At 40.5% G+C, this 21,617-nt stretch overlaps 1 protein-coding gene across 6 annotated transcripts in view; it reads left to right on the forward strand.

The window, feature by feature from the left end:
• The window catches only part of Elp4 (Elongator complex protein 4), a 33,123-nt gene extending 12,169 nt beyond the window's left edge, over positions 1–20,954 (forward strand). For all 6 annotated transcript variants that reach the window (XM_070104223.1, XM_070104224.1, XM_070104227.1 and 3 more), the window contains exons 2-3: positions 11,733–11,842; positions 19,790–20,954. In XM_070104223.1, the coding sequence (XP_069960324.1) occupies positions 19,790–20,923 (1,134 nt within the window). In that variant the 5' untranslated portion in view covers positions 11,733–11,842 and the 3' untranslated portion in view covers positions 20,924–20,954. The remainder of the gene's footprint in view (positions 1–11,732; positions 11,843–19,789) is intronic.
• Positions 20,955–21,617: the final 663 nt, after the last annotated feature.

Genomic DNA, 21,617 nt, shown 5'->3' on the forward strand with positions numbered 1-21,617 from the left:
GACGGTACAACAGCAGCAGCAGCAGCAGCAGCTGACGGTGGTACAGCAGCAGCTGATGGTGCTACAGCAGCAGCAGCAGCTGACAGTGCTACAGCAGCAGCAGCTGACAGTGCTACAGCAGCAGCAGACGGTGCTACAGCAGCAGCAGACGGTACTACAGCAGCAGCAGCTGATGGTGGTACAGCAGCAGCAGCTGATGGTGGTACAGCAGCAGCAGCTGATGGTGGTACAGCAGCAGCAGCAGCTGACAGTGCTACAGCAGCAGCTGACAGTGCTACAGCAGCAGCAGCAGCTGACGGTGCTACAGCAGCAGCTGATGGTGCTACAGCAGCAGCAGCAGCTGACGGTGCTACAGCAGCAGCTGATGGTGCTACAGCAGCAGCAGCAGCTGACGGTGCTACAGCAGCAGCAGCAGCTGACAGTGCTACAGCAGCAGCAGCATCAGCAGTTGACCATGGTACCACAGTATTTCGATAATATTTCTCACCCTTTTTACCACAGGGTTGGCACTAGAAGCTTTCTTGGGGCCCATGGTCACTTATTTTGCAGATAAAATCACCAAAAACGCTGTTATAATACGAAATGTTCCGATTGTATGCTTGGATGTTACCGCGGAGGCTGGCTTGTAAACAATGCCACCGGCGGAACATGTGAGGCTGGCTCAGGCCTCACATAGACGCGTCTCGGACGAATAGCGTTGAGCGAGTTTTTTAGCGCTATGCGAGGCAAAATTTTAGTGATAAAATGTATCGCTATGCGGATTTAACGTTATGTGATGCCAACCGTATGCGGGGGTCCACTGTATAACATTTCTGGTATATTTTTAATTGTTTAAATAGTAGTGTATTGTGATTGGTCAGAGAGCTCGTCGTAAGTCTGAGTCGTCGGTAAACGAGTGCGTAGCTAAGTGAGGAGAGGCTGTATTAACCCTTTGGCTGTTTCAGTTGTATATGCAGTGTATACGTCTTACGAGGTACCGTGTTTGATGTATGTATATATACTCAAAAATTCTAGCGGCTTGAAATGAAGCAGGAGAAAGCTGGTAGGCCCACATGTGAGAGAATGGGTTTGTGTGGTCAGTGTGCACCATATAAAAACAAATCCTCCAGCATGCAGTGCATGAGAAAAAAAAAAAACTTGACTGTGTTTTTGGATTAAAACGACGACTTAGAGGTGTATTTTCGTATAGTTTTTACGGTTATAGTCTTGTTTTCATAGTCACATTTGATAAAATGGAAAACATATTATAGAAATAGAGGTGATTTTGATTGGTTTTACTATGGAAAGAACCTTGAAATGGAGCTCAAAGTAGGGGAAATGTTTGATTTTTGTCGATGTTCTAGATTAAACAAATGAAGTCATTGTCCAATAAATGTCCAACTTGCCATTCTAATATGCAGTCATGGATGGGTTGACATTATTTATACAATTATTGCAACAATGCAATAGTCTGCATAACAGTAAATCTTCTATTTTTTGTTTGAATAAAAATTCAAAATAGAAAGCAAGAGTAATATCAGAGGGGCCTGGAGACATGACTGATGAACAAAGAAAATGTTATTTTAGAGCCAGGAATGTCTGCACTGTTCACTCTGGACCTTATTTTGAAATTGTCATATTTTTTAATTTTCGCGAAATTGGCCAAATTGCAAATTTCTGACCACATTATTGGGTAGTTGAAATCGGTAAATGGGCAGTTTCTTGTACTCAATTGATAGAAAAAATGGAGTTCTAAAGAAATAGCTATGAATTTGGTCGACTGAAACAATGGAATTAGCTGAAAATAGGGCTCAAAGTGGGCGAAATTGCTGATTTGTAAATATTGCCGAGGTCACTAACTTCTCGAGAGCGTAATTCCATCAGTTTTCCATCAAATTTCATTTGTTTGGTGTCATTACAATGGGGAAAATATTCTCCATCATTTCATAAGAAAAAATAGTTTTTGTTTTTTTTGGAAATTTTGCGACACAAGGAGACACCTCAGGATTGGGGGTTGCGACAGTCATGGGGTTAATTGCTGTTTTACAGCTAGGCATAAAAAATATATATTTAAAGTAAATACACAGTACAGTGGACCCCCGGTTTACGATATTTCATTCCAGAAGTATGTTCAGGTGCCAGTACTGACCGAATTTGTTCCCATAAAGAATATTGTGAATTAGATTAGTCCATTTCAGACCCCCAAACATACATGTACAAACGTACTTACATAAATACACTTACATAATTGGTCGCATTGGGAGGTGATCGTAAAGCGGGGGTCCACTGTATATACAATACATGTACTCACCTTAACCCTTTGACTGTCGCAACCCACAATCCTGAGGTGTCTCCTGGTGTCGCAAAATTTAAAAAAAAAAAAAATTATTTTTTCTTATGAAATGATAGAGAATCTTTTCCCGATTGTAATGACACCAAAAAAACGAAATTTGATGGAAAAATGACGGAATTACGCTCTCGCGAAGTTAGCAACCTCGGCGCTGTTTACAAATCGGCGATTTCGCCCACTTTGAGCCCTATTTTCGGCTAATTCCATTGATCCAGTCGCCCAAACTCATAGCTATTTCTTTAGAACTTCATTTTTTCTATCGATTGAGTACAAGAAACTGCCCATTTACTGATTTCAACTACCTAATAATCTGGTCAGAAATTTGCAATTTGGCCAATTTCACGAAAACTAAAAAATATGATAATTTCAAAATAAGGTCCAGAATGAACAATGCAGACATTCCAGGCTCTAAAATAATGATTTCTTTGTTCATCAGTCACGTCTCCAGGCCTCTCTGATATTACTCTTGCTTTCTATTTTGAAATTTTATTCAAACAAAAAATATTAGACTTACTATTATGCAGACTACTGCAATGCTGTAATAACTGTATAAATAACATCAACCCATTCATGACTGCATATTAGAATGGCTAGTTGGACATTTATTGGACAATGGCATCATTTGTTTACTTTTGAACATTGGCAAAAATCAAACATTTCCCCTACTTTGAGCTCCATTTCTAGGTTTTTTTTATAGTAAAATCAATCAAAAACACCTCTATTTCTGTAATATGTTTTCCATTCTATCAAATGAGACCAAGAAAACGAGAATACAACCATAAATACTATACGAAAATAGACCACAAAGTCGGCATTTTAATTAAAAAAAACGGTCGGAGTTTTTTTTTTCTCATTATGCACTGCGTGCTCCAGGAATTTTTTTATATGGTGCACGCTGACCACACAGACCCATTCTCTCACATGTGGGCCTACCAGCTTTCTCCTGCTTGATTTGAAGCCGCTAGAATTTATGAGTATATATACGTCAAACACGGCACCTCGTAAAACGTATATATACAGCCGTGACAGTCAAAGGGTTAAACTACAGCAGCCGTCGTCCTTCCCTTACACAACTGTTGTGTAAACACATCGGTAAAAGCGCTGAACATACTGAACAGTGACTCAAAAGCCAATAAAAACTTGTACCACTAAAAGTGGAGGTGTAAGCTGGGCTCTCATGTTAATTTATAAACAATATCTTAACTTTGGGGATTTTCTTTCTTTTTGGGTCACCCTGCCGTGGTGGGAGACGGCCGACTTGTTGAAAAAAAAAAAACTTAACTTTTACTCTTGACTAACTATCACTTGGCCTAATAGATGTCTTGTAGTTTTATAGATGTGGACACTAAGTTGGTGCTTATTTTGTAGCATTATGAATAGGAAAATTATATTTGCAGGTTAAATAGGAGTTTATTTCAACACTTATAACAACCTTGAACTTAACCCTTTCAGGGTCCGTCCCGTAGATCTACGGCTTTACGTTCAGGGTCCAAACCGTAGATCTACGCCATGAGCTCAGCTCACTCTGATAAACTGTGAGTGGTACATTTGGGCCTAGATATGAGAGAATACATCTATGTGGTATGTGTGCACCACATAAAACAGATCCTGCAGCACACTGTGTATAATGAGAGAAAAAAAATGAAATCATGATTTTTCGATTAAAACAGCAACTTTGCAGTGTTTTTTCGTATGTTTTTATAGTTGTATTTGCGATTTCTTGGTCTCATTTGATAGAATGGAAGACATATTACAGAAATAGAGATGATTTTGATTGGTTTTAGCACTGGAAATGGCTTGAAACTGAGCTCAAATTAGCAGAAATGTTAAATTTTTGCCGATATTCAAGAGTAAACAAACGACCTCACACATCTAATACACACCAGCTGGTGGGTCTAATATACATTCACAAATATGGTGATGATATTTATACAATTATTACAGTATTGCATAACAGTAAATCTTCTATTTTTTGGTGTGAATAAAAATTCATTATGTGAATAAAAAATCAAAATGGAATTTATTTGTAAAGCCTCAAAACATAACTAATGAACAGAGGAAATGTTAGTTTAGTGCCAGGAATGCCTACATTGTTCATTCTGGACCCTATTTTGAATTTGGGATATTTTGAACTTTGTGTTAAATTGGCCAAATTAACAATTTCCGATCACTTTATTTTGTAGTTGAAACAGTTGACTTGGCGATTTCTTGTGCTCAATCGATAGAATAGAAGTAATACTAGTGAAATAGCTAAGAATTTGGTTGATTGGAATAATGTAATTGGCCTAAAATGGGAGTCAAAGTCGGCAAAATCGCCGATTCGTAAATATCGCTGACACATCAAAATTCGCGAGAGCATAATTTCGTCAATTTTCCACCAAATTTCGTACTTTTTGTTTTATTACCTTCACAAAAAGATTCTCTACGATTTCATAAGAAAAAATAACAAATTTTTTTTTTGAAAATTCTTGGACACTGGTGCGTGACTCCAGATTTGGGCCTTGGACCCTGAAAGGGTTAAAGAAATATATATATTGTATAGTGTTGAAAATACATGTACAGTGGACCCCCACATACCGTTGGCCTTACATAACGTTAAATCCGCATACCGATACATTTTATCGCTGAGATTTTGCCTCGCATACCGCTAAAAAACCCGCTCAACGCTGTTCGTCCGAGACGCGTCTAATGTGCGGCCTGAGCCAGCCTCACATGTTCCGCCGGTGGCATTGTTTACAAGCCAGCCTCTGCGGTAACATCCAAGCATACAATCGGAACATTTCGTATTATTACAGTGTTTTTGGTGATTTTATCTGCAAAATAAGTGACCATGGGCCCCAAGAAAGCTTCTAGTGCCAACCCTACAGCAATAAGGGTGAGAATTACTATAGAGATGAAGAAAGAGATTATTGATAAGTATGAAAGTGGAGTGCGTGTCGCCGAGCTGGCCAGGTTGTATAATAAACCCCAATCAACCATCGCTACTATTGTGGGCAACAAAACGGCAATCAAGGAAGCTGTTCTTGCCAAAGGTTCAACTGTGTTTTCGAAATAGAGATCGCAAATGATGGAAGATGTTGAGAGACTCTTATTGGTATGGATAAATGAAAAACAGATAGCAGGAGATAGCATCTCTCAAGTGATCATAAGTGAAAAGGCTAGGAAGTTGCATGAGGATTTAATTAAAAAAATGCCTGCAACTAGTGATGATGTGAGTGAATTTAAGGCCAGCAAAGGTTGGTTTGAGAGATTTAAGAAGCATAGTGGCATACATAGTGTGATAAGGCATGGTGAGGCTGCCAGTTCGGACCACAAAGCAGCTAAAAAATATGTGCAGGAATTCAAGGAGTGCATAGACAGTGAAGGACTGAAACCTGAACAAGTGTTTAATTGTGATGAAACAGGCCTGTTTTGGAAGAAAATGCCAAGCAGGACCTACATTACTCAGGAGGAAAAGGCACTCCCAGGACATAAGCCTATGAAAGACAGGCTTACTCTGTTGATGTGTTCCAATGCTAGTGGTGATTGCAAAGTGAAGCCTTTATTAGTGTATCACTCGGAAACTCCCAGAGCGTTCAGGCAAAAGAATATCCTCAAGGCTAATTTGTGTGTGCTGTGGAGGGCAAACAGTAAGGCATGGGTCACTATGGACTTTTTCTATGACTGGTTACACCATGCATTTGCCCCCAATGTGAAAGATTACCTAACTGAAAAGAAATTAGACCTTAAGTGCCTCCTGGTGTTAGACAATGCCCCTGGTCATCCTACAGACATGGCAGAGCGACTTTATGGGGACAAGAGGTTCATTAAGGTGAAGTTTTTGCCTCCTAATACCACTCCTCTCCTGCAGCCCATGGACCAGCAGGTCATTGCAAACTTCAAAAAACTGTACACAAAAGCTCTGTTTGAAAGGTGCTTTGTAGTGACCTCAGAAACTCAACTGACTCTAAGAGAGTTTTGGAGAGATCACTTTAATATCCTCAATTGTGTAAACCTTATAGGTAAGGCTTGGGAGGGAATGACTAAGAAGACCTTGAACTCTGCTTGGAAGAAACTGTGGCCAGAATGTGTAGACCAAAGGGATTTTGAAGGGTTTCAGGCTAACCCTGAGAGGAGTATGCCAGTTGAGGAATCCATTGTGGCATTGGGAAAGTCCTTGGGGTTGGAGGTTAGTGGGGAGGATGTGGAAGAGTTGGTGGAGGAGGACAATGAAGAACTAACCACTGATGAGCTGCTAGATCAACTTCAACAGCAAGAGGCAAGACCTGAGGAAACTGGTTCGGAGGAGGGGAGAGAGAAATTGAAGAAGTTGCCTACTACAAAGATTAAGGAAATCTGTGCAATGTGGCTGAAAGTGCAAACCTTTATGGATGAAAATCACCCTCACACAGCTATTGCAAGCCGTGCTGGTGACTATTGCACTGACAATGTTGTGAAACACTTTAGGGAAGTCATAAAGGAACGAGAGGTACAGGCCACTATGGACAGATATGTTGTGCGACAGAAGTCCAGTGACTCTGAAGCTGGTCCTAGTGGCATTAAAAGAAGAGAAGTAACCCCAGAAAAGGACTTGACGCCTCAAGTCTTAATGGAAGGGGATTCCCCTTCTAAACACTAAGACTCTCTCCTCCTCCCATCCCATCAATCATCACCAGATCTTCAATAAAGGTAAGTGTCATGTAATTGTGCATGCCTTTTTCAGTTTGTGTGTATTAAAATTAATATTTCATGTGGTAAAAATTTTTTTTTTCATACTTTGGGGTGTCTTGCACGGATTAATTTGATTTCCATTATTTCTAATGGGGAAAATTCATTCGCATAACAATGAGCTCTCAGGAACGGATTAATATCGTTATGCGGGGGTCCACTGTATAAGTTCAGTGTATAAATGAATTCTAGTTAATAGTCTGTGTCTAACTCTTAAGTAGTCTCGAAACATTAGGTTTTAGTTTACTAAAGTGGCTTCTTTTATTGTTGCTAAGAGTACAGTGGTACCCAGAGTTTCAAACTTAACCCGTAAATGGTCCAAACGTATATATATGTTTTTTCAACATTTGAAAGTATGTAAAAAAAGTAGATCTTATTGTTTTTTTACATTTGAAAATGTGTAAAAAACTTAGATCTACTTTCGTAGCACTACACATGTGAACGTAGACCTGCTTGGACCGTTTACGGGTTAATGTGTTCCAGAAGGCTGTTCCAGTGCCAATACAGAACGAATTTGTTCTCATAAGGAATAATGTAAATTAGATGAATGGTTCAGAGAACCGACAAGTTGATAAATTAGACACATGTGCAGCTCTTGGGTATCTTTATTGAGGAAACGTTTCGCCTCACAGTGGCTTCATCAGTCCATACACAGGAGAAATGTTAAGAACAGGAGGAGAATGAGGTAATCAGTCCCTCAGCCTTGAGTCGATGTGGTCAGTCCATCAATCTTGAATAGATGGACTGACCACATCGACTCAAGGTTGAGGGACTGATTACCTCATTCTCCTCCGAAACGTTTCCTCAATAAAGATACCCAAGAGTTGCACATGTGTCTAATTTATCAATGTAAATTAAATTAGACCATTTCAGACCCTCAAAAATACACTTACAAACGTACTTACAGAAATACACTTAAATAATTGTTCGAAACTCGGGGTACCACTATATTTTGCTCCATGTAAACCCTGTCCAGGTATACTCCAGGTAAACTATATTATTTTATACTGATTGAAACAAACTTAAATTTGCATAGTCATACTTCAGTATAATTATGTGACTTGGGGATATATTTCTTTTTATGACTTTTGTTGCTTTTATTGATTAAAAAAACAGGGGCTTTTTTTTGTCTGAAAATAAAGAAATATTTACAAAGTTTGGCAGTGCATAATAATAATAATAATAATAATAATAATAATAATAATAATAATAATAATAATAATAATAATAATAATTAAAATGTGTTACAAAAACTTTTGTAGCTCAGTCTGTGATGTTTTTATAAAATATTTATTAAAATCGTTCTCAAAAAATAATTGGGGAACTGTTATTCTGTGAACGATAATTTATTTTTTTATTTATTTTATATCTTTACAAACACTACATTAAGATTTTGTATTTACAATAGTGGGTTGCAACATAAAGAGAGCCTCTATTATGCCTAGAAGCTAGTGTGGATAGAGATTTTTATTTATACTGAATAGGAATAAACAGTGAATTGTGCGTTTACTGTGAATGTTCGTTTACGATTTACGAACATCGAGAAATGGTAATGTTCTATTTTTTCTTATTTTCAGGTGTAACTTTAACATTTGATTTACATTTAAATATTGCAAAAGTCTGGGTGCGCGAGTAGGTAATTTCAATGCTAGAAAACTATTAAGTGTAGTGTTGACATGCCTCTGACAAGACAGTGATGGAGTGAGTGATGGTGGAAAGTGTTTCTTCTCTTTCGGATCATGCTGCAGTGGTGGGAATCGGGCTATGTGTTAATAAAAAAAACAGTAAATGAGATAACAACCATATAACATTGGTTGCAACTGACAGACACTTGTTACCATTGTGTTTCCCACTGTATTCCCCACTAAAACACCAGTGTATTCTCCACTGAAACCTCAATGTATTCTCCATTGAAACCCCAATATATTCCCACTGAAACCCCATTGTATTCCCCACTGAAACCCCAGTGTATTCCCCACTGAAACCCCAATGTATTCCCCCACTGGAACCTCAATGTATTCCCCACTGAATCTATTATACAAGAAGGCCTGGGTTTAGAGGAGAACCCTGAGTATACGAGAGAACCCCGTGTATACAGGAGAACCCCCATGTATACAGGAGAACCCCCATGTATACAGGAGAACCCCATGTATACAGGAGAACCCCATGTATACAGGAGAACCCCTGTATATACAGCAGAACCCCCATGTATACAGGAGAACCCTTGTGTATACAGGAGAACCCTGTGTATACAGGAGAACCCCCATGTATACAGGAGAAACCCGTGTATACAGGGGAACCCCCGTGTATACAGGAGAACCCCCGTGTATACAGGAGAACCCTGTATATACAGGAGAACCCCCGTGTATGCAGGAGAAACCCGTGTATACAGGAGAACCCCACATATACATCAGAGCCCAACATATACAGCAGAACCCCACATATACAGCAGAACCCCACATATACAGCAGAACCCCACATATACACCAGAACCCCACATATACACCAGAGCCCCACATATACAGCAGAACCCCACATATACAGCAGAACCCCACATATACAGCAGAACCTCACATATACAGCAGAGCCTCACATATACAGCAGAACCCCACATATACAGCAGAACCCTGCATATACAGCAGAACCCCACATATACAGCAGAACCTCACATATACAGCAGAGCCTCACATATACAGCAGAACCCCACATATACAGCAGAACCCCACATATACAGCAGAACCTCACATATACAGCAGAGCCTCACATATACAGCAGAACCTCACATATACAGCAGAACCCCACATATACACCAGAACCCCACATATACAGCAGAACCCCACATATACACCAGAACCTCACATATACAGCAGAACCCCACATATACACCAGAACCCCACATATACAGCAGAACCCCACATATGCACCTCTTCTTTTTTGGTGTTCCACATTTTTGTTGACATTCAACCGAGTCATTGTTCATTATGTTCGGCGCTCTTCCGCTGTTTTTGCACAAGAGTTGTGTAAGGGAAGGACGACCAGCGCCGTATTTTAAGTATTGCATATAGAATAGGACCCCAGTATCCCTGGGGATGCATTCCAAGGACCTGCCATTCCAAGGACCTGCCATTCCAAGGACCTGCCATTCCAAGGACCTGCCATGGATACAGAAACTCTAGACAGTAGCAAACACTATGTGTAAGTCCTATAGGTACCTATTATAAAGTTTATTTGATAAATTATGCACAGTAAGTGGAGAATTATCACTTTTTTACTGATGGGAAGAACTTCACAGCTTCTCTTAGACTTTGAAGAACTGTCAGCTTCTCTTAGACTTTGAAGAACTGTCAGCTTCTCTTAGACTTTGAAGAACTGTCAGCTTCTCTACTTTTGTGCTTTGGGGTCCATTATTAAGCACAATTAAGAGGTATTTTTGGGCCACAGTAAACATGGATAACTGAAATCGTGGATATTGGAGTTCTACTGTACTCTGTATTTATTTTATTTTCTATGTGTTTTTTATGCGTAGCTATACTGAGCACTTAGGATATGATAGTGTAAGCACGTTATCAGGAATTTTGGCATTTTAGCTGCATTTGATGATGGAAAAATGCTCTTTTCCACCTGCTGGTGATTTTCACTTCTCATTGTGGGTCACGAACCTTAGGAACTGTACGAACACAGCTGCCTGTATATCTCTTACTTAATCTGTCTTGCCTATCTAATTTATCTTGCCTATCTACAAGATGTCCCGTAGCTCGATCGCTAGCGCACTCAACTCGCACACTGAGGTCCAGAGTTCAGATCTCCGGTACAGCTGCAAAACATTAGGGACGTGTTTCCATAAGACATCTGCTGTCCATGTTCACCCATCAATGTAAAATGGGTGTTAGTCGACTGGAGTAGGTCACATCCTGGGACAAAACTGACGTAATTTGCCTGAAATGCTCAGCATAACAAGTGACTTTCTATATACAGTAGTAGTATGTCATTGATGTCAGCTATGGTCTGTATACCTTGTACATGTACTTGTAGAAATAAATGATTATTATTATTATTATTATTATTATTATTATTATTATTATTATTATTATTATTATTATTATTATTATTATTATGGGGTGCTAGTAAATACAGATTTAACAACAAAAGTACAGTAAATGAAGTTGTAATTGTATATTCAGTGATAGTTATATGTATTAACACACAACTGAAAATACTGATAGCTGACATAATTGAAAACACTGATGTCTGACATGTTAGAAAAGCAGTTACATACTTTGGAGATGAAACTTAAGTTAATTACCCAGAATGTAACTCTTGTATTTACTCTTCAATACCGGTACAACCTCTCCTCACTTAACGACGGAGTTCCGTTCCTAAGACCACGTTGGTAAGCGAACTCGTCACTAAGTGAGGAGCATACCATAATGGTATTGGGTTTGTGTAGACCATCTTTGATATTGTTTTAACCCTTTAACTGTTCAAATGTAGATCTCCGTTTGCATGCGTAGCGCTCCATCCTTGATTTTCTCCATAAGAACAATGTAAAAAAAAAAACGTAGATCTACGATCAAAGTCTTGACTGATCGTTATTGTTGCGGACATCACCACACTCTCTCTGTCAACAGTTTTCACCTAATTAATAATCATTAAGTTAATTTTTCTGAAGAATACAATATTGTCATTTTGTTTACAGATTTAGTTGAGGGTTCAACTTATCCCGAGACAAGCAACTCCGCAGAGCTGATGGGAGAGTTACCAGAGAGTCGCACTTTTGTATATCACATCTGTTGATTAGTTAGCACAGTGAGTCTGCTTTCTTTTATTTGTTCATGTAAAGAAGCTAAGGCATAAACTGTGACTGTCCTGTGTTCTGTATGTTCTTTTTTATGTTAGGAATCAATTTTTCAAATGTTCTCAGTGGAAATACGACGGGCAGTCCTCCATGATGCACTGACTTTCTTGCATTATCTTCGCTGGTTAACACTCCCTACCTTGGGTTATCCTGGGTGGATAAAAGTTCCTACCCTGGGTTATCCTGGCTGGCTAACACTCCCTACCCTGGGTTATCCTGGGTGGATAACACTCCCTACCCTGGGTTATCCTGGGTGGCTAACACTCCCTTCCCTGGGTTATCCTGGCTGGCTAACACTTCCTACCCTGGGTTATCCTGGCTGGCTAACACTCCCTACCCTGGGTTATCCTGGCTGTCTAACACTCCCTACCCTGGGTTATTGTGGGTGGCTAATACTCCCTACCCTGGCTTATCCTGGGTAGCTAGCACTCCCTACATTGGGTTATCCTGGGTGACTAACCCTCCCTACCCTGGGTGGCTAACCCTCCCTACCTTGGGTGGCTAACACTCTCTATTCTGGGTTATCCTGGGTAGCTTACACTCCCTACCCTGGGTTCTTGTGGGTGGCTAACACACCCTACTTTGGGTTATCCTGGGTAGCTAACACTCCCTGCCCTGGGTTATCCTGGGTGGCTAACCCTCCCTATCCTGGGTAGCTAACACTCCCTACCCTAGGTTATCCTGAGTGGCTAACTCTCCCTACCCTGGGTGGCTAACCCTCTGAGGCTAAAAACCCAACAAAATCTTATGCATTGGAACCTTGGTTCTCGAACTTAATTCGTTCCGGATGTTAATTCGATAACCAAAATAGACGACAGCCAAAGCAATTTTCCCATAAAGAATAATGGAAATAGAATTAATCTATTCCAGACCCCAATTGACAATATATGTAATTTCTTTAAAATGTACCACTTCATAAAACTGTAAAAATGAATAACAAAAAAGGCACAATACCGTGACTGGAACGATACACAAATAACCCGCACATAAAAGAGAGAAGCTTACGACGACGTTTCGGTCCGACTTGGACCATTGACAAAGTCACACTGTGACTTTGTCACAGTGACAGTGTGACTTTGTCAATGGTCCAAGTCGGACCGAAACGTCGTCGTAAGCTTCTCTCTTTTATGTGCGGGTTATTTGTGTAAAAATGAATGTATGCTAAAAGAAACTGTAACTGAAATACTGTCAGTAAATGAAAATTTAACTGCCTCTTAACAGTCAGAGGAGAGTTAATGGCATACTGGAAGCTGGAGGTGGAGGAGTGGAGGGGATATGTTACTGCTTGGAAGGAGAGTCACCTTGTTATTAACCCTTTCAGGGTCCGTCCCATAGATCTATTGCTTCATGTTCAGGGTCCAAGCCATAGATCTATGCCAAAATTCTAACGCCGTCAAATTTAGCGCGAAAATGCTCATAAGCCTACATGTGAGAGAACGGGTCTGCGTGGTGGGTGTGCGCCATAAACAAAAAATCTAGGTGCCTGCATGGCATTGTGGGAACGCCGGCTCAATTACTTTTGTTCACCATGCCTCGTCGCAAGTCAGTGCTCACTCCAAGGAAAATTGGGACTCTCCTCTTCCTATCTGATAGTTTTGACACTGATGGAAGTGGAAATGAAGACGAATTCTTTGGCTTTGATCAGTTAGTGACCGAAAGGAATGACCAGGATATCAATAATAGTGCAGAAAACCCTGATGATCCTCAACCTTCTACCTCTGGTGTGGGCACTCCTCAGTCACGGTCAGTTGTACCTCAACGCAAGAGAAAACTATTGTTTTCGTGTGGCCAGGCCTCTGACTTCAGTAATGATGATGATAGTGACGTGGATTGTGATTTTATTGCTCTTGACAATCATTTGAGTAGTGATAGTGAGGAATCATATTCGCCAGTGAAGCGTCGGTATGTATGCTGCCGCATGCGCTCGGGTAGTGTACCCTATGCAGTGCCCAGGGGACGGAGTACATCCTGTGGCCCTACACCAGGTATAGACAGTGATAGTGAGGATGATGTGGCTACACTTGGCATGGATAGACCACAGGCATCAGTAGATGGTGGTAGTGGTGATGGTAGTGCCACGGCCATGCGTGACTCACCAGCCCAGGCTGGGACCCACACTGCTGACTCCGTGGTTCAAGGACAAAGCGGAGCATCAGCCACCAGCCCACCACAACCACCTGCACAACCAGCCTATGATGTCCAGTATCCACCAGCAAACCGTATTTTGGATTGGCAGCAAGATCCCAATTTTGTTCTCAATCCCCACCAATTTGATGACTCTCAAAGTGGGATTCTACCTACTTGTTCCCTTGGAACCACGGCCAATGAACTGGAATTTTTTGAAATATTCTTTGACCAGCCCTTGATGGAAATTATTGTCAGGGAAAGTAGCAAGTACATATTTTGAGTACACCATGGCAAATACAATGATATCACCACAGTCAAGGCTACACCGGTGGAAAGAGACGACTGTTGCAGAAATGTATTTGCTTTTTGCAACTATGATGCTTATGCCTCATGTCTATAAGCATAATATAAAAGCATACTGGTCCACAGATCAGCTAATTTCTACCCCATCCTTCAGTGAAATCATCCCAGTGAACAGGTTTATCTTACTGTTATGTATGTTGCACTTCTCTGACAAAACCAGGCCTGACAGAAGTGACAGGTTATACAAGATTAGAAATGTTTTTATGTATCTCAAACAAAAGTTCAACATGTACTTTTATCCATTCAAGAATCTTGTAATTGACGAGTCTTTGATTTTGTTCAAAGGTAGGCTGTCATTCAAGCAGTATATACCGAGCAAGAGGAAACGCTTTGGTATAAAACTGTTTGTACTCTGTGACTGTGACAGTGGCCTGGTGTTGGATATTGTTGTATACACAGGAAGTAAAACATTGACAGATACCAAGATGTTATTGGGTATCTCAGGTGATGTAGTGAGAAGCATGATGGCACCTTATCTTGGTAAGGGGCATACATTATATACCGATAACTGGTACACAAGCCCTTTACTCAGTGATTTCTTGCGAGGGAACAAGACTGATGTGTGTGGCACAGTGCGTTCTAATCGTAAACATATGCCCAGGTTCAACGCAGGTGCTCGTGGTGATGACGTGCAGGTGTTTACTCCCAATGACATCATGGCATTACGGTGGCATGACATTCACCGTAACGAAATGCAAGACAGTGGCAAAGTTGATCGAGTGACTAATGAACGTATTCGAAAACCAGTGACAGTGATTGATTATACACAAAACATGCGCTTGGTTGACAAATGTGACATGCAGATTGGTTTTGTTGATTGTGTTCGTAAGAGTTACAAGTGGTACATGAAACTTTTCTTCCATCTCATGGACATTTCAATGCTTAATGCATATAATATGTACCAAATAAAGACTGGCAACAGACCACCATATGGTGAATTTTGTTTGTCTGTTGTCAGACAACTCATAATGAAGTACCAGGTAACAACACCTGCTATACAACATGGTCCTCGAATTCCTCAGAATATACCCAAGTGTTTGAGGAGGGAAGGTGATCATTTCATAATACAGCTTCTTTCAACTCAGAAGAAATTTGCTCAGAAGAGATGCATTGTCTGTGCACAAACAAAACGCCGGCAACAAAGACACAAAGACACTCGGTTTATGTGTGAGGAATGTAAGGTGCCTCTGTGTATGGTGCCTTGTTTCAAGGAGTTCCACAAGCTCCAGCAGTTCTAAAACCATGTCCAGTGATTGTAAATATGTAAATATATGATAGAACATTAGTATTATACAAGATTTGTGCATGTTTATTGTAATAAACAACAGTGGTAAACAATAATATGATAATAACTTTAGTGCGGTTATTGTGTTCAATACAGTGAGTTTATATATATACATTATATACAGTATTGGTCTCTCAGGCCCCAAATGTTAGTAGGAATAGAAAAAAATTGGAAAAGAAAAGAAAAAACAACAAAAAACGCTAAATAAAGTAATGCGCGTATGTGGAAATCGTCGATATTGCCGCCACCAGGTCATTTTGGACAAACTTCTTGGCACTGTATCTCGGTAAGTACTGATCAGAAATTTTTTTTTGTCTTATTACCTTCACAAAAATATGCTCTTTAATTCTGTAAGAAAAAACAATTTTTGTTTTTTTTTCAAAATTTCATGGACACTGGAGCACCACTTCAGATTTTGGTCTTGGACCCTGAAGGGGTTAATATGTCAGGCAACTGTCCTGGTGTTGTTTCTCCTCTTGGTTTCTTTCACCGCTAACATGTTGTTCTGGCTCGCTGGTACTTTGTCTCTCTAAAAACCTGTCCAGTGAGGTTTGTTTCAGGCTCCGTTTTCACACTTGTTTGACCCGTAAACGGTCCAAACGTATATATACGTTTTTTCAACATTTGAAAGTATGTAAAAAAAGTAGATCTTTTTGTTTTTTTACATTTGAAAATGTGTAAAAAAACTTTGATTTACTTTTTTTTTTGTAATATTTGAAAATATGTAAAAAAAACGTAGATCTACTTTTGTAGCACTACACATGTGAACGTAGATCTACTTTTGTAGCACTACACATGTGAACGTAGATCTACTTTTGTAGCACTACACATGTGAACGTAGATCTACTTTTGTAGCACTACACATGTGAACGTAGATCTACTTTTGTAGCACTACACATGTGAACGTAGATCTACTTTTGTAGCACTACACATGTGAACGTAGATCTACTTTTGTAGCACTACACATGTGAACGTAGATCTGCTTGGACCGTTTACAGGTTAAATTGAGACATTACACTGTCACTGTACATGTTAGAGAGACGGATGGCCACTGCTGTGTCTGGGTGGCACTTCCTGCCATTTAGCACACTTTTCCTTGACAAGTGCAATGAGCACATCATCCCTTCCCTCCTCTTCCTCTGATGACAGTGCCTCTGGCACAATCTGTTGCTGTTCCTTCTGAAGGTCTACAAGTTCTGTGGTGTGCTCAGTTCAGCGCTCCTACACCAACTTCTCCACATCATCTTCAGTCACCTCTGGGCCCAATCTTCCCCAGGGACACAATATCCTCTACTGGCTCAGACTCATCTTCAAAGCCTTCAAAATCCCTGGCTGCCACAAAGTCAGGTTACAATTTCTTCCATACTGACTGCATGGTCCTGGAAGACACATCTCCCCAGACTTTGTCTATAATTCTCAACAGGTGAGGATATTGAAATGGTCCTTGTAGAACTCCCTGAGGGTAAAATTTGTTTCTGAAGTGATTTCAAAACACCTTTCAAAAAGAGCTTTGGTGCAGAGTTTCTTGAAGTTAGAAATGATCTGCTGGTCCATGGGCTGGATGAGAGGAGTGGTGTTAGGAGGCAAGAACTTCACAGTTATAAAACTGAACTCCTCCAGCAACTTGTTTTCCATTAATGTTGGTGGAATTACCGACAGTATGCAAGGTAAAATAACACAAGTGCAACTAATGTGGCATTTAATTGTGGCAACGTTTGTGACGAAGTTAATTGTTGTATCATATAGTAGTACTACTAGTATTACTACAACTAATATTACTGCTACTATTACCATAAGTACAGTGGACTCTCACTTTACGATCACCTCCCAATGCGACCAATTATGTAAGTGTATTTATGTAAGTGCGTTTGTACGTGTATGTTTGGGGGTCTGAAATGGACTAATCTAATTCACAGTATTCCTTATGGGAACAAATTCGTTCAGTACTGGCACCTGAACATACTTCTGGAATGAAATAATATCGTAAACCGGGGGTCCACTGTATTGCACCTCACTCTTCTAAAACCAATGTGTTCAACAAGTAATGCAGTTGACAACTGAGGTTCCACTGTATTATCTCACTGTAGTCATAAATTGAAGTTCATATTTAACATTAAAATAAGTGTAAGGGGTATAGTAAATACCATCTGTTAGCAGTGGCAAAATTAGTGTCATTCCTACCCACTGATGAGCAGAACAGTAGTTCCAGTGGTAAAGTTTATATGTACTTGGTTATGTGTAGATTATCTAGTGGTACAAACACCCAGAGGTTCCCGAAGTTCAGCTGAAGTTCAGTGGTGGCTACATTGAGGAGTCGGCTGAGATTGATGGATTTGCCGTGTATAGTGATAGTAAGTTTATTCAGGTACTGGTACACCTAATTACAATTACAAAAAGAACAAGAAGGCGTAGTACCATGGCTGGAACAATACACAAATAACCCGCACATAGGAAAGAGGGGCTTATGATGACGTTTGGGTCCAACTTGGAACATTTACAAAGTCACACTGTAAATGGTCCAAGTCAGACCCAAACATCGTCATAAGCTCATCTCTCCTATGTTTGGGGTATTTGCATACCGTTACACAAATTATCAATAGTAACGTGTGTAAATTACCTAGGATATGCTCTGGTAGTCTTATGTTTAGCTTCAGTTTGCCCAAAATACTCTATATAATCATGGGCTCTCAGCCACCTCTCATGTGTCACCCATTTCTGTATAAGCAATGTATTACATTGATAGAAACTTGTATTGGCATTTATAGACACGTGACTCCTCTTGTCTTAAACTACAGAACTGGTGGCTTGTCACAAGTCAGTAATTACAGGACAATTTTCAACTTGCCACAACTGTCTAAAATTTTTGAAAAAGTAATCCATAGCCTGATGCCATAGAACCAATTTGAAACTGCTTAAGAAACCCCAATTAACTTAAGATCACTGAATCAGTTTAAAGAATTATTGCATCATAAAAAGTTATTCTGTTCTTTCCTCAAGTCCCTCACTGTTGTACATTAAGCCATTACATATATCTGTAAAAACATTGATTTACGTTCCTACTGCTAGTGCTCCAAACATAGATCAACGATTTATTTTTCTTGCCTCCAAATTTGGTACGACAGGTACACAGATAACCCGCACATAAAAGAGAGAAGCTTACGACGACGTTTTGGTCCGACTCGGACCGAAACGTCGTTGTGAGCTTCTCTCTTTTATGTGCGGGTTATTTGTGTATTGGTACGACAGGCCTGAGAGGCCTAGTCAGTACTGAATGGATCTTAACACTCAGTGTGCTCAGTATTAAAAAATGTGGACCAGGTGAGCATCCAGCGCCAACTTCACCATCTTATATCTCAATAAGTACTGGCGCAAAAAGAAAGAAATTTTGCCTTATTACACTCAGGAAATTGTTCTCTTTGTTGTAATTTTTTTTTTTTTTTCAAAATATTTGGAGTGCTAACAGTGAAATGTAGATCAAGGCAGTTTTCATAATTTTTTTTTTTATTTTTGACATCACCTATCTGGAGGGTATTTCAGGGGTCATTCCCCCCCCCCCCTGGCCCAGTCTTTGACCAGGCCTAAGGAAAAGCTTATCTGCCATCTCAAAAAAAATAGTACAGTGGACTCCCGCTTTACGATCACCTCCCAATGCGACCAATTATGTAAGTGTATTTATGTAAGTGCGTTTGTACGTGTATGTTTGGGGGTCTGAAATGGACTAATCTAATTCACAATATTCCTTATGGGAACAAATTCGTTCAGTACTGTGGAACCTCAAATTTCGAACTTTCTTTGGTCCAGAAGGCTGTTCGAGTGCCTTTACCGAATGAATTTATTCCCATGAGGAATAATGTAAATTAGATTAGTCCATTTCAGACCCTCAAAAATGCACTTATAAAAGCACTTACAAAAATACACTTACATAATTGGTTGTTTTGGGAGCAGTTTGATTTTTGAGGTTCCACTGTACTGGCACCTGAACATGCTTCTGGAATGAAATAATATCGTAAACCGGGGGCCCACTGTATTTTTTTTTTTAAGCCAACATTGAGAGCACTTTTAATTTCAGGAGTTCCGGCAGTTAAAGGGTTACGTAATGACTCACCATTGTTATTTGTTGCAGATGGCTGCGACTGGCACAGTCAGCAGTTTTCAGAAGAAAGGAAAAGCGAGAGTCGTCTCCATTCCAGGAACTCATCCATCCATCCACAACTCGCAGCTGCTGCTCTCCTGTGGGTTACCATCACTAGACTACCTCATTGGGGGCGGCCTTCCTGTTGGCTCCATCCTCCTCATAGAACAAGATAGATATGATGTGTACAGCAAGTTATTCCTGAAATATTACCTTGCTGAAGGTGTAATGAATAACCATATTCTTACCCTGGCCAGTCTTGATGTTTCTCCTCAGACAATTACAGAAGATTTGCCTGCTTCAATAGACGTGGAACCTGATGAGGCTCAGACTTATGCTGATGACAAAAAGATGAGTATTGCCTGGAGGTACCAAAACAAAGCCTCTCAACCTGGAACCAATGTTGGCAACAGGTTTGGCCACAATTATGACCTGACAAAGTCAATGGATGCAGAAATCATTTCTCATGTGGACTTGGCTCTCTGGGACGGCTCAGAGGCCGAGGAAGGGAAGGGGAAGTTAGAGAATAAGAATTACTGGTCATTGCTGCAGTTAATTAAGAAAAGGATAGAGGATGGTAATCTATCAACATCATGCAACAAAAGCAAGACCAACGTGATGCGTCTGGCCCTACACTCAGTGGGATCCCCACTCTGGGGTTGGGAGTTTTCCCACCAGGAAAAAGATCACCAATGGCACAACCTCACTACCTTCTTGTTTATGTTGAGGGCGCTGGTTCGCACTTCCTTCTCTGTGTGTTTAATGACAGTTCCCTCCCATCTCTTCGCTGATCCCAATTTGACACTTCGGCTACAAACACTGGCTGACTTTGTGATAAGGTTAGAGTCATTCCAAGGCTCAGATAAGGAAACTAATCCAGCTTTTAAAGATTATCATGGGCTCTTCCATGTAGTCAAGTTAGCAGCCATTAATAGTCTGGTCTCACCAATGCTGGACTCAACAGATTGGGTGTTTAAACTGAGGAAGCGCAAGTTGATGATTGAGCGCCTCCACTTGCCTCCAGAATTGTCAGAAACTGTCAGTAGAAGTCAGGAAGACCCCATTAATAAACCTGCTGGTCCTGCCTGCATGGGAGGCAAACTTCCCAAGAATCTTGAGTTTTGATTTTCAGAAAATAAATGACTTTTTCTCAAAATGCGTTTAGTGAGTATCCTTCAGATATTGATCTAGTTTGATATTTCTTGCCACCTCACTGGTGTGATTATTATTATTATAATCAAGGGGAAGCACTAAACCCGTAGGATTATACAGCGCCTGGGAGAGGGAATGTGGAAGGCATTCAGGCTTAATTCGGGGAACTGGAGCACAGATCCAATTCCCTAAATCAAGAGCCCCTCACCAACATCAAGGAACCTTCCTTGAGGGGTCACTTGCGTGAAATGCGGTTATATCTTACCAAGATTATTGTGACTCATGACATCTTATTAACACGACTGCCAACAAACCACAGAACAGGTAGGGTTAGAACCCATGGCAAGTGAGTAGTAAAACTCCAAGCCAGTGTGTAAGCCACTGGGTAACTGGCTACAGTAAGAAGACTTGCCATGGTTCTAACCCCACCCATTCCATGGGTTAAAACTAGTCTCACAAGGCATTTTATGGGGAGGAAGGGGGGGGGCTTTCATGCTGAGGAAGGATTCTTGATTCAAGGGACAAGAGCTACCCTTCCTATCATTTGATCAAACCTGATTATCGTTTATCCCCCAGAGGTGCCTGGTGGTCTGGTGGGTAAAGCTCCCGCTTCACACACGGAGGGCCCGGGTTCGATTCCCGGCGGGGTGGAAACATTTCGACGTGT

The sequence above is a fragment of the Cherax quadricarinatus genome, chromosome 89 (assembly GCF_038502225.1).
Source record: "Cherax quadricarinatus isolate ZL_2023a chromosome 89, ASM3850222v1, whole genome shotgun sequence".
NCBI classification, from domain to species: domain Eukaryota; kingdom Metazoa; phylum Arthropoda; class Malacostraca; order Decapoda; family Parastacidae; genus Cherax; species Cherax quadricarinatus.